At 40.9% G+C, this 21,119-nt stretch overlaps 1 protein-coding gene across 1 annotated transcript in view; it reads right to left on the reverse strand.

Moving 5' to 3' along the window:
- SLC7A14 (solute carrier family 7 member 14) overlaps window positions 1–21,119 on the reverse strand; it is a 55,414-nt gene that overhangs the window by 22,966 nt on the left and 11,329 nt on the right. The window contains exons 2-3 of the mRNA XM_077159165.1: window positions 5,323–5,559; window positions 3,061–3,278 (exon numbers count right to left, since the gene is read on the reverse strand). Coding sequence (XP_077015280.1) covers window positions 3,061–3,278; window positions 5,323–5,559 — 455 coding nt within the window. The remainder of the gene's footprint in view (window positions 1–3,060; window positions 3,279–5,322; window positions 5,560–21,119) is intronic.

A 21,119-nucleotide genomic window follows, 5' to 3' on the forward strand; every position in this document is an offset into this window, starting at 1 on the left:
AAGATGAGTCAGCAGCATCCCCACACTGGGCTGTCCTTGGTGTTCAGATGGTCGTTTTAGTCACTAGGACCCACATTTAGGTTTCCTGAAGGGATGATGAATTTGTAGTAGAAAATCTAAAATCCCAGCCAAGCTTTCTTGATGGCCAATGGCAAGTTTATTTAAGGTAGCATGTTCGGATTGGTGTGGGGTCAGTGGCCAAAGGTGAAAAAAGAAAAAAGAAAACTGATCACATGAGTCCAAACCAGGGGAGAAGTGGAATAACATGGGCTTTGGCTCATCCAGGGCTGGAACTGAGTCCCAGCTCTATTACTTGTGATCTAGATCGATGACCTTAACTTTTCCAAGTTTCAGTTATTTAGTTATAAAAGTTGAGATCATTGCATTTATTTTGCAGGGCTGTTGTGAAGATTTGATGAAAAAAAGTGTGAGTCTGTCACAAAGAAAATGTTAAATAAAAATGAAACAAGGCATTTCCTTTCTTCTTGTAAGCCTGACTTCCTTTCTTCTTTTCTTTTAACGAAAGCTAAAGAGAACCCAGGATGCACAAACAGGGAGACCTGTGTTGCTTTGGTTTAGCTTCTTCCTTGATGACTCTCCTTACAGAGAAAGGCAGAGGAGCCCCTGAAAAGGGAAGAGGAGACTCCAGCAAAATAAAGACCTTAGAACAAAGCACAAAGGGAAAAAGCTAAAGGACTCATTCGTTTTGTCCAAAATGGGCTAAGGACATTCACACAGAGTACTAACTCTTTCCAGTCTTTGCCTGGCACCTAAACTATAGTGTATCCCACTTATATGAGCTATTGGGAAGATCTTGAAAATTAAGCATGAACCGAGTGATTTAAAAAAAGTTTTTGAATTGCTTTGACAGTATGTTTTAATAAACAGCACACTTGATTTAACTACACTCCCATCTGAAGATAAGAAAGAAGACTAGACCATGTGTTAATGTTCCTCCCAGCTCTGAGACTCTATGACTTTGTGAAAATTTAAGGAAATGGAAATATAACATGTTAGATTAATTATCTTATTACTTTTTTTTTTGTAAAAGAAAGCTCATAAGTGGCCATCATATGCTATGTGCTCAGCATACTGAAAAGGGCTTTGGAATCAGACAGGCCTCGGTAGAAATTTCAACCCCGGCACTGAATTAGCTAAGTGACATCAGGGAAATTATCAAGTCTCTCTGAGTCTTGGATTCTCCATTTGTAGGGTGAAGAGAACAATACCTTTCTTAAAGTTTTATTCTAAGAATTGAATGAGATACTGTTTGTAGAGCATGATACCAGGCACCTAACGGTCATAAATACAGCTCTGTCCTGTTGTTATCCCTATTACCAGCACCTCAGCAACGTGTGTACATAGAAACATCCAAGATTTTATCATTACTGCAACTAGATTTCCCACTTCATAGATGAGGAAACCTAAAGGCACAGATGTTAACTGATGGACAAAGGTTTGCAGTAAGACCATGGCCCAAGAATTTCTTATATCACTAAGAAAATGGTGAGAACATTTTCATGAAAATGCAATTGGGTTCTGGCAAAACATCTTTTTTCCCCCCACTCCTACAATTTGTTGTTTTTCTCATGTGATAGGAAAGGAACAGTTTGTATCATAAAAAAATACAGACTCAGGAATCCAGAATGGGGTCAACAGTGTTTCTTTGTCTCTCTTTCAGGTTTTAACCAGTTTCAGGGTTTATTCATTTTAAGGAGGAGGGGTGAACTTTGCGGTTCTATGGCATTCTTAAAGATAAGCAGAAGACTAGAACTATTGGCTTAAATTGTGTTCTCGCTTATTTCTCTACACCAAAGAGCATGACATGGTTCAGAAAAACAGAAGTTATTTTGAGTGTTCTCTAAGAGAGAGTTCTGATTCCTGGATATCTTGGAAGAAAAGTGGTCTAAGCAAACTTGACAAAAGCACAACTGGTTGAATCCTGGTCTTGCTTTCTGGTACCAGTCCTGAGCAGGCCTGCCTTTCCTGGACCTTAGTTTTTTCACCTGCTAAGTGAGGGGATAGAACTACGTGGCCTTGAAGAATACTTCTCCTTGGAAATTCTCTGATTTATGTTCTGCCATTAAAAACAAACAAACAAACAAATAGGATGGGCTGGTTAATCTTACCAATAAATCCATAAGATAGACAATTTTAGTCATCTTAGAGAAAGAAAAACCGGGTGTGACTTAAAGCCACATTTCAATATAAATAATTTGTCATGCTGAGCTCCCCATTTTTCTTTTACATAAACCACCCCACTGGGATAAAATCTGAAAATGTCCCTTTGCTCCAGCTCCCTGTCTTGACAACACCCAGAGCCCACCTGGTAGACTTCTCCACCATGGACCATGCCTCTGGAATGGAATTTAGCCAGCACTTCACTTGGCCCACTCAACTGTCCTCTGTCTCTTGTGGGACTCTCCAAAAATAGGATTTAAAAACTGTTCCTTTCCCTAGTTCCATTCCCAGAGAACACTCACCACTTCCCCATCTGTCCAAGTCCCCTGGCCTCCTCTATTGCTTTGTCTATTCATGTACAATGTCCATCAATCCTGATAGACTGTAGAGGGAATCTATAGACTTGAACTGTTCACATACAGGATTTGAATCCTGACTCTGTCACCCACACTGTGTGCTTAATAGCAAGTCATCTGACCTCTCTGAATGTGAGTTTCTCCATCTGAAACACTGAAATGTAAGTATTTTCCTTGCAAGGTTATCGGGATGGTTAAATAAGATAGTACATGCCAAGCACTCAGCACAGTGTCTGGCATACTCCAAGCATCCCCAAACTTTAAATTTATCATTGCTCTTATACGTCCTCTTATGAGAACATATGAGAAAATATGTTCTCAACAAATGTTTGTGAAGCCAAACGACAAAACAAAGAACCCCTTGTCAGAGCCTTCCGATTAAACTCAGATTAAAAGGTGATGAAGAGGGTATCATGAAAAGTATGGGACAGAGAAGCATTTTCTTGAAACTGCATCTTAGATGGGTCTCAGGGCGGAAGGCAGGGCATGCAGCAGGCACGCCAGGCTTCGGGAAGGCACTCACCCCTGACCAGCCATGGGGCAGGAACTGGCCCTCTGACCAGTACTTCCCATTGATGAAGAAGAGGCCTGCGATCATGACGAACACCCACACTGCCAGGTTCAGCACGTTGAGGACGTTGTTGAAGCCCACGGAATTCTTCACCCCCAGCGCGACGATGATGGTCACGATGACCGCGATCACCAGCGCCAGGAGGTCTGGGTAGGACTCTTCACCTTTCCCTAGGGGACAAACTCCTGAGTTAAGATTGTCCAGAGGACTCAAAAGGGCCACACAAATCCCTGGCCCCACACCAGAGTGTTTGTGTTCTGCGCTGGGGAGAGTGGTCTGTCATGGAGGGAGGATAGGGACGTGTGTGTGTGTGTGTGTGTGTGTGTTGTGTGTGCATGCATGCATTTGCGCATGTGCGTTCACGTGTGTGCCTCGCTGTGATCTACTCGCAAATACAAGGGTCTGTTTGCAAATATGCAGGGATTGTTTTTAAGCCTTAAATCCCTATTTTCTACCCACACTCCATTCCCTGGTAAACTACATTGTACAGTCTAACTTTTCCATGAGTTTGCTTATTCTAATTATTTCATACCAGTGATACCGCGCAATATTTGTCCATTTGTGTCTCACTTAGTTCACTCAACATGATGTCTTCAGGTTCATCCATGTTGTCACATGCATCAGGACTCCATTCCTTTTTACAGCTGAAATATTCCATCATATATATGTGGAATATATATATGTATATATATCACATTTTATTTACCTATTCATTGGTTGGTGGACCCTTAGCTTGCTTCCATTATTTGGCAATTGTGAATAATGCTGCTATGAACAATGGTGTGCAAATATCTGTTCAAGTCCCTGTTTCAAGTCTTTTGTGTATAGACCTAACAAATGTGCTGGTTTGGTTATAAAAGAAAGAAGATCTGCTATCCTGGACCAAAAAGTGGGGTACATGATGAGACAATTAGAACCTAAGAAGCAATGGAACAGAATATTTGAAGTCAGGTCCACCCTATGGCATTTGGGATGTATATTTTAGGTTTAACATGCTATTTGAAAACTGTTTTATCTTTATTAATTTTATAGTACATACAATTTTCATTTCCATTATTAGTAAATTAAATAATTTATGTTTGAAAACTGTTGTAAGGGGTTTTTGAAGAAAATTGCTGGTGAACATGCCCTGTCTGCCTAGTCTTGTTCATTGGCCAATGGACTCCTGCCCTCTATGGTGTGGAAAAGGCATTGCCTCAGCACACAGGGGTCCTCAATTTCAGCTGTACTTTTGCCACTGACCAACTGTATGGGTCTTGCAGAAATTGCCTTGTTTCTGTTGACCACATCTGTAAAATGAAGGGGTTGGATGATCTAATTTTTTGGACCTTTCAGTCCTGAAATTTTATGAGATCAGTATATTGAACAGACACGTTCTCCATCAAAGTATCTGGGTGCTTAGCATTTTTGTCAATTCCTCTGTGAAAGGGACACCAACATCAAATGATTTACACAAAGCCATAGAATCAGTTCTTGGATGTTCTGAGGCAAGACCTCAAAGGTTCCTCAACTATTATTTAGCTTCCCATGAATGTGAAAGGATAAAGTGATACATCAGGATGGAAAGTAGGGGATAAGTGATAGATGGAGCAGGAAATCTCACGGTATTTGCTACACAAGCTTCTGATTGCTTAGCATTCACTCAGATATTCTACCACTTCCTGACCTCTGCTGGACTGGAATCCATTTTGCTCCTTAAAAATATATATAAATTTTAAAATTAGTACATACTTATTTATGATAATTGAAAAAAAACCTTATAAAATTACTAGAGAGGTTCCTTATAGCTCTTTTTCTTGCATTGGCTTTGTTTTCTTATCATTATTAACACGATGCATGTAGAATTGTATCCTTTCTCATATGATATTATCTAAAAAATATTGTCCATGTTATTACAATAGTTTTCTTAATCATCTGTTTAATTGCTAGCTACATAGCATGCCTCTACAATTTACTTAATCAATTTGTCCCATTGTAGAACACTTAAGCTGTTGCAAAGTTTCTGTGATCATAAATAAGGCTGCAATTAACGTCTTTTTATATAAGGTTTTTGCAGGAATTATGATTATTAAAATAAGTTCCAAGAGGAAGAGTGACTTTGCAAAAAAGAAAATGGACATACTTAAGCCCATTGATACACTCAGCCAAACTGATTCTGAAGTGGGGAGCCCATTTATTTGGTGCAATAAGTTTCCATGTTGGTGTAAGTCTCACCCAGGCCATTGAGGGTTCCCACGGTGTCCACCATCCAGCGGCTGATTGTGTGGTTTGCCAACGAGTCAAACATGCTGCTTAGAGCACTGGCCCCTGCTGCCGTGCCAATCAGGTACTCCAGGATCAGATTCCAGCCTATGAAGAATGCCACAAACTCCCCCACAGTGACGTAGCTGTAGGTGTAGGCTGATCCCGTGGTCTTGGGGACACGAACTCCAAACTCTGCATAGCAGACACCTGCACGGGTCGAACACACATAGATGGTGGACATCAGGAGGTGAGCTAGCCTCGTGGTGGTCAGTGACCTCAGGTAGGGAATACCCGGGAGCTCTGGGATCTTAGAATCAATACACAAAGTTCTATGCGCATGGACGTTTCAAAGCCAAGTCTAATCTTTTCTAAATTTCACTTCTGAAGCAGTTCTTAACCTGAATGCCTGGGAAGATGATCGGAACTAATTTAATCAAACTTTGGAAACCAATCTTTATTTAGAGAAAAGCTCCATTTGTTGCATATGTCTCTGTCTTATTTTTTGTTCTTAAAGTGCAGATGTCCTAAGTGAACATGAGCCTGAATCAGTATGACCTCAACACTCTATGATGCCAGAGTAAAATAATGCATTCATATGCTTCTCTTTCAGGTTTTGCACATAATGGAAGGCGCTCCTCATTTGGGAGTGATACTTTGAGCAATCCATGAAAATGCTGTACTATATTTAGGTGGTTGCATGAAAAATGCATGTATAAAAAATTGCTAATTATTAACAACAAAGTTTAGCACACACAAAAGGTAAGTTAACAAACACTTTAGTGGGCCTACTATGCGCTGGGCGGGGCACTTAAGTGCTGAGAGTGAAAGACAAAGGAGACATGCCCCCTGCCCTCAAGGGGAGATAGGCCAGCAATCCATGAGCATAGTAGGCTTGACAATGCATAAACCTGACAATGTAAAATTGTACTGGAACTGTGAGAGCAGAGTTGATAATTGTACCTCAGCTGAGTGGAGGCATCTAGGAGAAATAATTGGGCAGAGAAGGTGGAACATGAGGCAAAGACATGGTGGGGAGGGGTAGTATGAAGTATTTGGGTTGGGGTAGGGTGGGCTGTGTGTGGAAACTGGTAGGAGAGGATTTTAGGGAGGCAGGCAGAAGCTATGTGTTTTTCAATGTGGGTTCAGGACCTGCTTCTACCAGAATCATCTACTGAATCCTTCTCTTGGGAGATAGAGGCCTAAAGTCTGCATTTTAACAAGCATGCTAGGTAATGCTTGCACTCACATACATTTGAAAAACACCAGTAAATCAGCATTTCATTCTTTGTCTAATGAAATTAGGGATCAGATTAGAAAGAGACTGGGAATATATCAAAACCTGGCAGTTGGGAGAGTTTTCTATATTGTGCCAGGAACTCTGGGTGTGGGGCCAGTGGGTGGGGTAGCCAGTGGACAGACAGAGGGCAGTTTGATGAAAACACACCGGGAAGTGGGAAGGGGCAGGAGGGAACCCAAAGTAAACTTTACCTTCAGTCCCAATTTTGTTAAGGGCCAACCTTGAAGTTCTCTCATCACAAATCGGGGAACAATAGTTCACGCTTTTGTGAATAAAGAGAGCAGTTCTCTTCTCCTTTTGAACTGGGTGAAATCAATGCAAGGAAGCTAAAAGTAAGAGATGTTAAAAGCAATGACATAATGAATGATTAAATGTCTCTTTTCCTTCCCTTCATTAACTTCAGTGGGTAGCACATGTCCGTTCAGAGGCTGGGCAACTCTACCTCTAGTTAGCTATGTAGATTTGGGTAACCAGCTCTTCTCCTTTAAGGTCAGTTTCTTATTTGTAAAAGAAAAGAATTAGCATGCTATTAAGTATCTCCTAATGCTGCCACTCTAGGGTTCTGTCATATTGAATTTTGCTGCTTTTGCAAAATATATTGAGCATACTTTAAACTTTTCTTTTATAGTCATTACTATATTCCCCTGTATTATGGAGATGCTCCAGGGGTTAAATAAATGGCCGAAGCTACTATTTATTTTGAGTTCCTATGACACTCCCCACCCCCATCTCCTTCCTTGGTGTCAGACTGTCCATTGTTAATACTTGTTGCTGTCAAGGGGTCTACACTGAGCAGGCAGACCACTTCCTTTTCCAGATTGCTTCTTCCAACACCTGATGTTTAAATGGTTAGAAGTGAGTCTAAGATTAAGAGGAAATGGTCTCTAAAGAAACTCCTGAAGGACTCTTCTGTGAGGTAAGAATAAAGGCTTAAGCACTAAGTATGAGGAACTAATGATATTTTCTTAGATGGTCAAAGGACTTTTGTGTTCTCTTCAGGGTTCTTGAGAGTTGATTTGCACATATGGATTTGGTTGTTAGGTTGCTATTTCAGTGCAGTGTGAGGAAGGGATTAGGAGGCAACTAACTTCTCTCAGCTTCACTCTGATAATTCTTATGTCCTAAGAGCATCTTCTCTTCACTATTCCTCATCTCTGATGATGAACATGGATTATAAATAGAATTTTTCTAAGCATTGCTTTTGAAACAGGCACCAATTTGATTGCAAATTTAATTTGGAGAATCAATATTGCAGAGTTTGTTTGTGCAAATTTATTCTGCATAATACTTGCTCTAACGAATTAAATTGGAAAACACCTAATTTACCATCAGAACTCATTCTCCAAGGGTAATCAGCAAATAGCCAAGTCTATGTTCCGTCTTGTGAAGGACCAACCAGCCCCTTGCTGTTCTGGGTCAGACGAAGAGGCTCTGTGCTGTGGATGGCCTGAGGGAGCCTTTGGGATCTTAGTCGCTCATTTCTTGAGGTCCAGCTTAGCTCCTGACAGCTGTGGTTTGGAGGAAATCAGTCAGCCACTCACCATGTACGAGTTCTTATTTACTTTACCAAGAGATTATTCTTTTGGACACATCCTCATGGTTGAATTCGCACTCTTGTAATATTTTAGAATCCTGTTTTCCTTGTGTGCAGGAATCCAAGCTGTTGGTGGGCACTTGAGAGTATCTGCTGAAGCTCAGCAGTGAGCACCGCGTGTTTATGACCCCAAATATTCTGGGAAAAACTGGAAAATGTCATCAATAACCCAACTATTTTCAAATATCTGGTTTGCAAGAGAGGCACATTCAAATCCATTTTTTCTAATTTCAATAAATAAAAAGCATGGAATAGGAAACCTTGATTTTTATCTAAAAAGGATGTTACTTACTGTCTCGTGGGTGGAATGAGGAGATCAACTAGATTCAGAGATTCTTCTAGCCCTATCATTCTTTCATTTCACAGCTAACGTCTCTTAATCATCTGACTCTTAATCATCTGACTAAATTGGGGAAGCCCTATAGAAAACACTGTAAACCAGTGGTTCTCAACAAAGATGATACTGCCTCCTAGGGGAGATTTTGGAAATCTGCATGGATGTTCACGTTTTTCATAATTGTGGGCACTTGTGGTATTAAATGGGCAGTGGCCTGGGATGTTCAAAATTGTACCCACAGAATGTCCCACAGAATTAAGTAGTGTCCTATGCCTACCTGACTTCTGAAAGTGCCAGTGGATGTTCATGTAAAAACCTGTTTGTACATCAAATAGTACAATACCCCTACCCCACATTATTGAGAGCCCCTTCCCAACATGAAAAAGTTAGAATGGCCATAGCCCAAATATCCCTAAAGAGTGGGAGAAAGATCAAAGGTGATGGTGGAGTTATAGAGAAGGTAGGGTTTAACAAATGAATATAATTGTGAATCATTATATTGATATTTCTTTTAGCCTCCAGTGCCTTACAGCAGCTAGAAATAAAAACCTGAAATGGTGGGTTGTAACCCACGTCAAACTCTGAAATCTGTTCTACAACCAATTGTTGTGATGTGCTTTGAAATTTCTTGCTTTTTTGTATATATGTCATTTTTCACAAAAAATGAAAAAAATATTTCTTCTAGTCTCCAGTGTTTTGGAACAGCTAGAAGGAAAAATCTGAAATAGTGGAATTGTAACCCATAACAAACTCTGAAATCTGTTCTGTATCTACTTGTTGAAGTGTACTTTGAAAATCATTGTTTTTTCTTCTTTTCTTTGTGTATATTTTATATTTAACAATAAAAAAACTCCATGTGTTTTGGGGCCACAATATAATATTAAAAACAGAGCAAAGCAAACAAACAAACCCCAAAAACTGTTGTAATTATCTGAACCTGAATTTATCCCCATTTTACATATAAATGCAAAGCATTTTTTTGGCGTGATTTTATACATACACTGAATTTTCCAGGACTACAATTGTGGGGTAAATTGGGGGATAATTGTGCTTTTTTGTTGTTTGGAATTTTCTGAGAGTTTTTCATCATTTTGGAAAACTACAACATCAAAAGTAACTTCTGTCATGGTCTTTGAGTTTCCAAAAAACATACTTGTGAGATTGCGCATTTATAGCTACTGTGTTCAATGGTGGGTCTACAAATATCTGTAAACATCTGATAACTTCATTATGTTTTCTAATATACTCATGGCCCAGCAATCATTGAAGTAAATACTGTTATTTTTTTGTGAGAAATTATCTTCCTTTTTATTTATCTTTCATACTTAGGACATACTGATTTTTTTTTTTTTAGAAATCATTCCATTCTACATATGCAATCAGTAACATACTGATTTTTTTAAAAATTAAGTTTATAGGAAGATTACATTTTTTGTTTTCATTTCAAAATAGTCAAGAAGTCTTAAAAGTATTTTCAAAAGTTAATTGGGGTCTAGTACAGTGGAGAATCATTGCTTTTATTTTTGTTTTTTGTCCTTTTTTTTTTAAAACTTGGCTTTAGTCTTATTTGAGAATCATTGCTTTTAGATTAGAAATGAATTTATAAATAATCTTTACTTAATTTGGTAATGTATTTAAAATATTCTTGCCTGAGAATGACCTTCCTAATTATATTGGCCTTATGTTGTTATCTAAGTGATTTTGCATTCCTTGGTAACCCTTCAAGTAATTGGAGAGGGAGTGACATATTGGTTAGAAAAATATAACCATGTAGCTGTAGGAAACTGATATTGAATACAATGGCCGGGGCAAGCAGCCGTCAATGAGTGAGGGCTCACTTCAGACCATGCGATGAAGATTTCTCGTTAGAGTCATTCAGAAATGGGCAGTCTAGGTCCTTGGGAAATATAAAGGGTTAACTGCAGCAGGACTAAAGGAAGGAAGAGTGTTTCCTTACAGTCTGTAGTTCTGATACCTTTTCCAATCATCCACTCTTTAAGTGAATTGTAAACTTTCTTCTATTTTAATTTTTTTACGTATTCCATTTATTTATATACCCCAGAACTATTTTCGGTTAAGTTGAGAAATTGCTAGCCTAAAAAAAGCAGTCAAACTTAGAAAGGACTCATACATTGAAAAGCAGGTCAAAATAAGATATCAAGAGATTCCCTATTGAAGTATTCTAGATCAGTTCCCTATAAGTGGGATTTGTGGTTTAAAACATGTGATCCTCTTCAGTGTGAATTTCTTTCCAACTCTGTAATATACAGGCAGGAAGGGCCAGCCTTAGTTAAAGGGTCCCAGAGAGCCTAGGTTCACTCTTCTACTTCCCAAATTGTGCCCAACATAGTGCTCCCCAATAAGTACAATAATCAGTGCATGTTTCTCCACCTCAAATTTCATTATGTCACGTCACAAGCCTGCCCTAGTTCTCTGTTAGTCTGATAGGATCAGGAGGTAAAGAATCTCCATGCTAAGAGGCTGTACAGTAGAAAGACCCAGCGAGAGGGGAAGAAGAGTTTTGCACTCAAGAAACATTTTCCTCCACTTTCACCAAAGAAAGCCATTAGAAAAATAAGTGCTTTTTAAAAAGTGGAGTTTTACCTAGAAAGATCATATCTAGTGGTTATTCCACTTGCATGCCAATTACTCTACCCAGATAAATGTTTTTTTCTTCCATTAATATGTAGTTAACCTACATCAACTAATTACCTAACCTATTTAACAACTAACCTACCAATCTCCTAATTAATTTTTAACTTCCTAATGTCCTTCCTTTATGCGACAAACACTGATAAGTGCCTATTAAGTCAGGCAGTGTATCAAATCCCAGAGGCGCTAACAGGAAGTAAAGCAGGTCCTCTGGCTTTGGCATATCCGTATTCCAATCAGAGGAGAGTTTAATAAACAGATGATACAATGTGGCCAATATTTAATATAAAGAATATTGATGAAGGGTCCGTGGAGCCCAGTGGGCAAAGCCTGGGTCTTTGGAAGCTGGGGAAATGGGGAGGAAGCAGGGAGGTTTCTCAGCTGCATTTTGAAGGGCAAGCTGGACTTTCCTCAGTCAGAAAAGAGAATGGGGGAAGGGTGGCTTAAGACGGATGGACGAAAGGACACAGCTGGAAGGACACCTGTGGGCTACTGTGAGGATCTCATGAGATGAATCTGCAGAGGTGTGAACTGGGCCGAGTGATGGAGAGGGGACGGCACCTTTTTAATAGGTGGCTGGACTCTATCTGAAGGGAGGGCACAGTTCATGCATGTCTATAGTGTTATCGCCTTGATATCAAATGAGATCTTATTTGAGAGCCTGATACGTAACTAAGCAAAAGCAGGTTGGCTCTGTTTGAGGAGGTGGGGAATCTGAGGTGGACCCTCCTCTCACACCTGCCCCCACCATGGACCCAGAGGCTGTCCTCGGCCTGTGAATGGGAAAGGGGGCCGAGTCCCCACCAGGGTTGTCCCCTTACTCCAAAGGAAACACAACCGAGCCCCAGAGCGAAAGTCACATGTTCAATTAATGACAGAGCTGGGGCGAGAACAGAGGTCTCCTGATTCCTAGACCCAGGAGCTTTCCAATTAGTTCATTAATTTATTCAAAACCCTTTAGAAAGCATTGTCTATGAGTGTGTTCCATGCTAGTGATTCAAAGGGGGACAGGCAGGATCCAGCCCCTTTGTGAGTCTCTTAGTCTAGTGGAGCAGACAAGCCAGAAGATCAACAATTATAATAAAATGAGAAAGGGGATTTTATATGGGGGGGAGGGCGAGAGGAGAATACATGGGATGCTTTACAGAATTGAAAACTTGAGTTCTGAAATCTGCAGGGCTGTCCAAGAGGGTGTTAGGAGAGGTGGGAGGGAGTGGGGGATGGGTAAGGGTGTCCAGGAAAACAATTTGCCAACTGCAGATTTTGCCAGCAGCTCATAAAGTCCATCAGGCTGCCTTGGTGAGAGCCCACAGGTCACTGACATCAGGCCGGGTCAGTAATTCTGGACAGACGCTGTCTATTGTACTCATGTGGGGAAGGAGGAAGGTTAGGGTAGGCTAATCTGGCAAATGGCTGAGGCCAGAGATTCCTCATCTATGGAGCCATTTCCTCCTGGGTGTCAATTATCCACCATCTCCGGATGAAAGGATGGACTCGGACCCTGGACTACACCAGTGCAGCTTGTCTCTTAAAGCCCAGACATCTCATTAAGAAAGTCTTTGCTACATACAGTGGTTTGCAGAGATGATTCTTATCCATTTCTTTAAAATGTCTCTGGTCCTTTCATGAATGCCTGGCAGGGCTGGGATGAGCTCTCTGTAATGCGGTGGGTTTTGGTCTGCTTAAATGTAGATGGGGGAGGGCCACAGGGAGGAGCAAGGGCATCCATTCTCTTGGAAACGGTCATCTTCTTTGGGACACTGAATTCCAGATGGCGGGTAATGAAGTGTCCCTGCCATTGCTATCTCCCCGGAGAAGCAGGTCGCTGCATTTTGAGAAACATCTGCTCAGTACCCCCATCATGTGTGGCTGGCCCCAGAGATCCTCTTGGTTAGCTAAACAAATTGTGGGTTTCTTTTGTCAGGGAGGAATCCATCAGGATCTCTTCCTCCCCCCTCACTGCCACTGCTGCTTCTACCCGGGCAGACTAGGCACTCCATCACTGGTCAGCAAAGCCCTGCCATTCTTACAAATGTGTCTGGGAGAAAAGCAATTTGTCTGGGAGCGCCACTGTTTTTTTTGCGTCCAAAATAAGACTTACAATTTCTCTGCCAAAACAGGCTCCAGGTGCACAGAACAGCCCGTGTTTACAGGATGAGCAGCCTCATCAATCAGGTGTGGGTGACACTATTGGTTACTGAACCTGACAGGGCTCCAATTAAAGTTGGGTAGGGAACAGAGAACTCTCCAGTTCCTCAAACCACAGCACCCATATATCAGCATGTAAATAGGAGGGAAAGAAGCTGTCCTCAGAGTCAGAAAAGTGACCCCGCCACAACAGGGCAAGGAAGTTTAATAAGGTGCTGATTAAATGTGCTTGCTCCCCTATATATCTACCTCTGTGAAAATAGTTTGAAGGTTGTTGGAGTTACGGTTTTCCATACAATGAATCAAAGTAATACATTGTCCAATCATGTCATTGTTAATAATCACCATTAATGTACATTGTTATTTTATCAGATGATGATGATGATGATTACAGTGTTCATGTGGTTTCATCTAAAGAATCCACAGGGTCAGTGGTTCTCTGGGCGAATCTTCTGGCTCAGGTGTGTCCTTCTTCACTGCTGAGTGACAGGTAGTGTGAAACCGCCCTTTCTTCTGCTTCTAATATTTTTATGTAGGTGACCTCAGGCTACCTTTCATGGTAGCCTTGGAGCGGAAAAGATGTAATGACAGGAAAGGAGAAACCTGTGGTAGGCCCTTTGTATCTGACTTCTCCTTTGAGGCTCAGGTGAGCTGTGAGGGAAGGTAGAAGCAGACATCACCTTCCCATCTTTGCTTTAGGAGAGGGAAGAAGGTGGCAGAGAAGCCACGTGCCCTCTAGAGAGAGACCTAGAGAGTGGTTCTGACAATTAAATGAGAAAATGCCCTCAGAACTCTTTGTCCAGTTCTTAGCATATAGTAAGTGCTCAATAAATGGCAACTAAAATGGTTACTCATTGTGGCCTTGGGCAAGTCACCTAATTCACTGAAACTTCGTTTCCCCACCTGGAGCATGGCAATAACAATACCTGCTATGCGAGTTTTTATGGGTATTAAGAAGAACACATATGTAGGGTGGGCCATGGTGGCTCAGCAGGCAGAGTTCTCACCTGCCATGCTAGAGATCCGGGTTCGATTTCTGGTGTCTGCCCATGCAAAAAAAAAAAAAAAAAAAAAAACCCAAAACAATCAAAAGGAATACATGTGTAGTTCCTGGCATGTAGCAGGCACTCCTTGAGTGAGTGGGAGCTATGGTTATTATTTATAGATGGGGAAAAGGAAGTTCAGAGAGCCTTACTTAGCAGTAGTCATCAGAGTGTTTATACAGAAGCTTTTGCTTGGAGGGGGAAGCAAAAGGGTTGGAAGCAAAAAGGGATTGTTAGATGACTGTTTTAGAGACTCAGCATTGGCAAGGATATCAGAAATCATCTAGATACAGACTGTGCCAGTCTGAAACTATTATGTATTCTAGAGAAGTCATGTTTTAATACTGATCCAATCTTGTGGAGGCAGACCTATTGTTTAGGGTGGAAACCTTTGATTAGGTTGTTTCCATGGAGACTGACCCACTCAATTGTGGGTGTGACCTTTTGGTTACATTACTTTCACATGTGACACACCAACTGTGGGTGTGGCCTTTAGATTAGATGGAGATGTGACTCCACTCATTCAAGGTGAGTCATGATTTGTTTACTAGAGTCTTGTAAAAGAGGAAACATTTTAGAGGAAGCTCAGAGACTTGGAGAACAGTTGCTTCGGAGCTGACAGAGATGCAGACATTTGGAGATGCTTGGAGCACTGACAGAGAAAGCAGATACCTAGACACTGATGTTTGGAGATGCTAAGCAAGCCAGAACCTAGAGTTGTGTCTGGAGGACCTAAGTGAAGGTCCACAGATACTTAGAGAGAAAACCACTGTCATCAGAAGCTGGGAGCAACAGACCCGGGAACAAGGACAAGCAGATGCCATCATATGCTTTTCCATGTGATAGACATTGGCCTTTTTTGAGTCAAGGTATCTTTCTCTGGATGCCTTAGTTTGGACATTTTTGTGGCCTTAGAACTGTAAACTTGTAAACTAACAAATTCCCTTTATAAAAACCATTTCATTTCTGGTATATTGCACTCTGGTAATGTTTACCAAATTAAAACACAGACCAAACCCTATCTGTGCTCAATTCACTTCTAAAACAATATTTGGAAAGGTTTCTTCCTTTGTTTTCAATTTTTAATGTAGAAGTTCCTTGCTCTATTCATACCTCCAATTAGAAATTGCAAGGGAGAAGAGAAATTTACCATTTTTTTTGCTCAATCTCTCTATGGAACTTATTGCCTTTCCTTAAGTAATTCTGATAACTGGACCATAAAAGCCCTGGGCAGAAAGGAAAAGGAGAGTGAGAGCTGAAGTAACAAACAGCTCTTCTCTCTCACCCAAATATTTTCTAACTCATCAAGAACTAGGCAGTGCCCTCATTTCTAAAGCAAATGAAAGTGACACTGACAGAGATGACAGACATAATGTTGGAGTGGTTGTGAAAGATAGCAGTGCAGTTACTAGGTTTACAAAGAAACTGTTACAGTTGCACAGGGGAAGTTGGTAGCCAGCAAGAACTATGGAACAAAGGGAACCAAGAACCCAGCAGTCAAACAATGAAATGTGCAATAAATTATGACCTATACTCAGGCCAATATCCTGCACTTGGGGTTAATTGCATCCTACTTCTCTGATCAAGCAGAGAAGGTGGATTCAACTGGTTGCAAGCACAGGCACAGTAGCCCCAAATTGTCCTTAAGGTGACCCTTGTCTTATTAACATAGTAAAAGTCACACCCAGAGGTGGAGATTTTCTGCCATTTTTGAACATGTGATGTATGAAATAGTATATAGACAACATAGGATTATATAACCCTAGGACATGCTTGTTAATTATTAGTCAACTGATGATTATAGATGCGAATGACATTAGCTTTTTATAAAACACCCAGCTCCAACCTACACAAGACTGTATAAGTCAGGGATAGGATAGTTTTGGGGTTCTGACTTCTGGACGAGGGTCAGACCTTTGCCTTTGCAGACACAAATAAACTCTGAATCTCCTACTTATGTTGTGGATCTTTTAACTTAGAGCAGACACCATGGTTTTCCTAAGAGGTTGGTGGTTTCCCAATCTAACAATTAGAAGCTTCTGTGATGGGACCAGGCCTCCATCCCTTGACCAGAGAATATAAGGAAAGTTTGAAAGATGAACACTAAGAAGACACACCTGAGCTCTTGGTTGGTCTCTTCAAGCCATTTGATGAGCAGGTGAGACTGAAGTTCTGCTGGGACAGATGCATTGCCAGCAGATGCCCAGGGTGTAAGAGATTATAGGCCTAGATCTACTTTTTGTGGAGGATCTTCCCAAAGGAATGAGAACCCCTCATAAAAGAGATACCACCTTCCCTTCTTCCAAATTGGGCCAACATACAGAGAGAGGAGGTACAGGGCCAGAGATTCAGCATTTAGGAGATATGCTAGAGAGACTCTTTTGGTTGAAGACACCTCCTTCATCTAAGTCTTCCTTTTCCTGTGAGATGAATATCTACTATTTTTTTCTTTCTCCTTCTCCACTCCTCTGTCCTCCCTGGTTCTCCAAACTCTTGGAGAGCAGGTGTTTTAGTTTCCTAAGAAGCTTAAGTAAATACCATACAATGGATTGGCTTAAACAATGGCAGTTTATTAGCTTAAAGTTTAAGGTCAGGAAAATGTCCAAATCGAGATATCATCAAGGCGAGGCTTTCTTCCTGAAGAACAGCTGCTGGCAATCCTTGGCTTCTCTGCCACATGGCAAGGCATACGGCATCTCCTGGCCTCTTCTTTCTCTTCTAGGTTCTGTTTAAGTTTATTGCTTACTGTTTCTTTCTGTCTGCATTTCATTCTCTTATAAAGGATCCAGTAATAAGATTACGTCTCATCCTGAATGAAGTGGGTCACACCTTAACTAAGGAAACATCATCCAAGGGTCCTACTTACAGTGAGTTCACACTCACAGGAATGGATTCATTCAAGAACATGCTTATCTAGGGTACATACAGCTTCAAACCACCACAATGGGTATGAGAACTTGGTATTTTCTGCATGATCTTTCTGTAAACCTACAACTTCTCTAATAAACCAAACCAAACCAAACAAAGCAAAGCAAAACAAACAAACAAAACTCTAAGAGAACTTGGCCTTCTGTGGGGCATAGGTAGTAAATTTGTATGTTAACAAGTGAGTGTTGCCGCTGCCTGGCCTAGGAGGGTGGGGGGATGGAGTGTGTTCTGTAAACAGTGGCCTCAGGACCTTTGTGCACAGCTGATGAGGATCAGGAGTCACTGTTCTTAAAAGTCCAAACTAGGTGGTCCTGAAGGATCATTTCCAACTAAGCCACCCCTACTGAGTACAATAGCAGTGGTAGGTTTCGAGCTGCATTTTGTATAAGGAAACTGCAGTGAGTGGAATAATGACTCTCTTGGATTGTTAGCGGCTTCTTGAAAGAGGCATTCCTGCCTAGGAAAACATCAAGTGCCCTTGACCTGATTTATAGTAATCTGCCACATGAGCTCTCTCATAATTAATGCATTCTTAGAAATGTCTACAAAGGAGCTTACATTTATATCTATGTCTAACATATAAGAAAAATGCATTATGCTGATTATTTTCCTTAAAAGCAAAGAAATTATGAGCTGGGGGCACTTATAAATAAAATCTTAAGACAAATAAATATAGCCAAAGTAGGAAATGCCTGAAGAGTTAATAGGATCTAAAGATATAGTTGAGTCTGGATATGTATGTTGCATGCTTATATATATGTATATGTATACATGTTTTCAATTATTTTACGAGGGATTTGGGGGACTGGATCCAGGAAAATGGCCAGTGATGAAATATGCGAGGAAATGGTGGTGACTTTTTACACTGCTTTTTACACATGTAACCCATGGGTATTTAATAAAGCACAGATGTAGTCCAGGACAAATGCATTCCTTGGGTTGTTAAACAAGGATTCATTCTATTGCTCATCATTCCCTCTTTTCCATGCAACTCTACTCTTTGCATTGTGGGTGTTTGCTTCCCCTTCATCTCCCTGAAATTATCACCTCTAATACACAAGCTGTCAATTCAAATGACCTTTTATCAGGGTCTGTGCAGTTTATGATGCTAACAGTCACACTGTCTTTGTTTCCTTTTCTAAGAATTTGTTCTTCCTTTTGTTCTACTCCTACTCCTCTGCCCACTTCTTTTATTTCTCCATTGTTGCTTCTTATTTCTCTATATCCATCTTTGTGTAGTTATTTAACAAGATTGCGCCCTTAGTTCTTTTCTCCCCTTTTATCTTTGCTTTGGTGACCTCATACCCTCAGCAAGGCAAATAGAGTTTGCTAGATGCTCTCAAATACCCTTGGGTGGACATGGCTCCTTAGCACCAGCTTCCATGAGCTAGCAATGTGAGGGGTTGGTGGTGGGCAGTGTGTTCAAAGCAGATGGCATGTGTAAAGCTTTTGAATTGCTATGGTCAAACAATTAGGTCCCCCACAAAATCTGCCTTGCATCAGGTTTCTAAGGGTGAGGGTTGGTGCTTGGTAAAATTCTTCTTCTTGAGTTTCCAGTAGCACTCCCATCTCAGGTGGATATCCCAGCGTCATTGGGAGACACAATGCCTTCCTTATCTCTGCATCTAAGCAACTATATTAGTGCACAGAAGCTGATGAATGAATGAATGAATGGATGTATCTTACGCTAGCAAACAGGCCATCTCAGAGGTGCTCCTGTAGAGTGAATGGAGATTTGGCTCCTGCTCACCAACTCAGGCTCATTTCATGCTGCTTTCCATTGTTCTCCAGTCATACAAGTTTCCTTTCAGTGCATGAACACATCAAGTTTCTTCCCATTTCAGGGCCTTTGCACATTCCTTCTTGTTTTGAGCAGTTTCCCACTCTTCACATTGCTGGTCCCTTCTAATTCTTCTGTCTCTTTAAACGCCACTTCTTTGGAGAGAACACTTTGTCGTGGTAGCCTGTTTATGTTCCTTACAGCACTTATCACAATTTGTAATTATTGTGTGTATTTATTTACTTTTTTTAAAGGCACAGCCTATTTTTGTGTTTTGAAGTACAGCCTTTGTGAAATTGGAGGATGTCCCTATAGAGATGAAACTCACCCTCCACTTACAATTCCTTTTGGGCAAATACCTTCCCAGCCAAAGGTATATTCTTTGCATAATGTTCAGCTGGAGAGAGGAGGAGGAAAGGGTAGCAGAAAAGTCTGCTGGGTCTTTTGCTAGGAGTAGGCTGAAGGATTCAGAATCAGAATAAGGGCTTCTTGTTTGCATTAAGAAACAATCTATCCATGTTAAGTTGGATATCTGGCCAATCGTAGTGGTAGTATTGATAAAGTATTGATAATAGTAAGAGCAAACATTATTGAGTTTTACTATAGAGTGATGCTAAACACTTTATATTGACCAATGTTAATTTTCACAAGATGCTTAAGATGTAGGAATTATCATTATTGGTTCCATTTATAGATTATGCATCCAAGCTCCACATAGGTTATTAGGACTTCCCAATATTTCCTCCTGAGAGGACGTGCCTAGAAAATGATAATATTTGTCTGGATATGGGAAGTGAGGTAATGTGTAAAAAGGCGACACTATTCACAGGTAGTGGTGATGAGCCTGGGGGAATTTGCCCCCTTCCCCCTGCCCTGAAGACTGAAGGATCAACATCCTGGCACACCTGTAACTTTCAGCAACCTGTTTGGGAAGCTCTAGGCCAATTCCCTTTCCCAAGTCACACACATAGTAAATGACAGAGCAGGGTTTGAACCTAGAAAGCAGTTCCCTTCTAGGCACCAATCCCATTTGGCTCCCAGGTGATAGGTGGGGATAGGATATGTTTATGGGGGGGGGGGTTGAGATATTGGACATTTCTTTATAAATCTTTGCCCTTCCGAGGTTATTTTGATCTTGACTCATGATAGAGGCCATCTAATGCAAACTCTTCATTTTGCAGAGGAGGAAACAGGCCGAGAAACATTAATGATTTGTCCAAGGGTGCTGAGCTGACCCAGGCCTTGTCTTTTGCCATGCTCTCATGATTATTTCATGTATGCTTGTTTTGGTTGTTCACAATGATGCCAAGCCCTTTGTCTCATAATCTTTCTTGTCTTCTGCAGCCCCTCCTGCCATGCTGAGCCCAGAGCAGATGGTCAGTCCCTTCCCCTAGCCATCGAGGGGTTCTTGGTATGCTCTGTCCACTCTGCCAGCTATATAGAGTGTGTCCAGGTTGATATCTTATGTTTTCTTGGGAGAAACTCACTCTCTTCTACATAATCAGCAATTTCAGGAACTTGCTTTAAATTTCTAATAAATGTGCTCACCTTCTCTGACCTCATGACTGACATCCTTCCTACAGTGCTGTCAATCCATCCCTATATAGAATTGCTAACTGCACTTCATAATACCCTTCTCCTGACTGCTGACAAGTGACAGATAGAGCTTAGAAGTCATTTTTCATGAGCAGATTTACAGACATTTTGACCTAGAAACGTGCTCTCCTAATAAATAGGATAAGGTGAAGTATGGGCTCTTTCCCAAATAAGGATGAGGGTTTCCTTGATACATTTGATTGTTTTGATAAGTTTTTAAGTTTTGGGGGAATGTATCTGCACAAAGCAGTTTGGAGGCAATAGGTTCTGGAGCCAGGCAGAACTGAATTTAGATTTGACCTTGGCCACTAACTATCTTGTGGTCCTGGGAAGTCACCAGAACTCTATGAACCTCAGTTTTGGCATCTCTAAATGGACCTTTAGACAATCTC

This window comes from Tamandua tetradactyla, chromosome 5, assembly GCF_023851605.1.
Source record: "Tamandua tetradactyla isolate mTamTet1 chromosome 5, mTamTet1.pri, whole genome shotgun sequence".
NCBI lineage: Eukaryota > Metazoa > Chordata > Mammalia > Pilosa > Myrmecophagidae > Tamandua > Tamandua tetradactyla.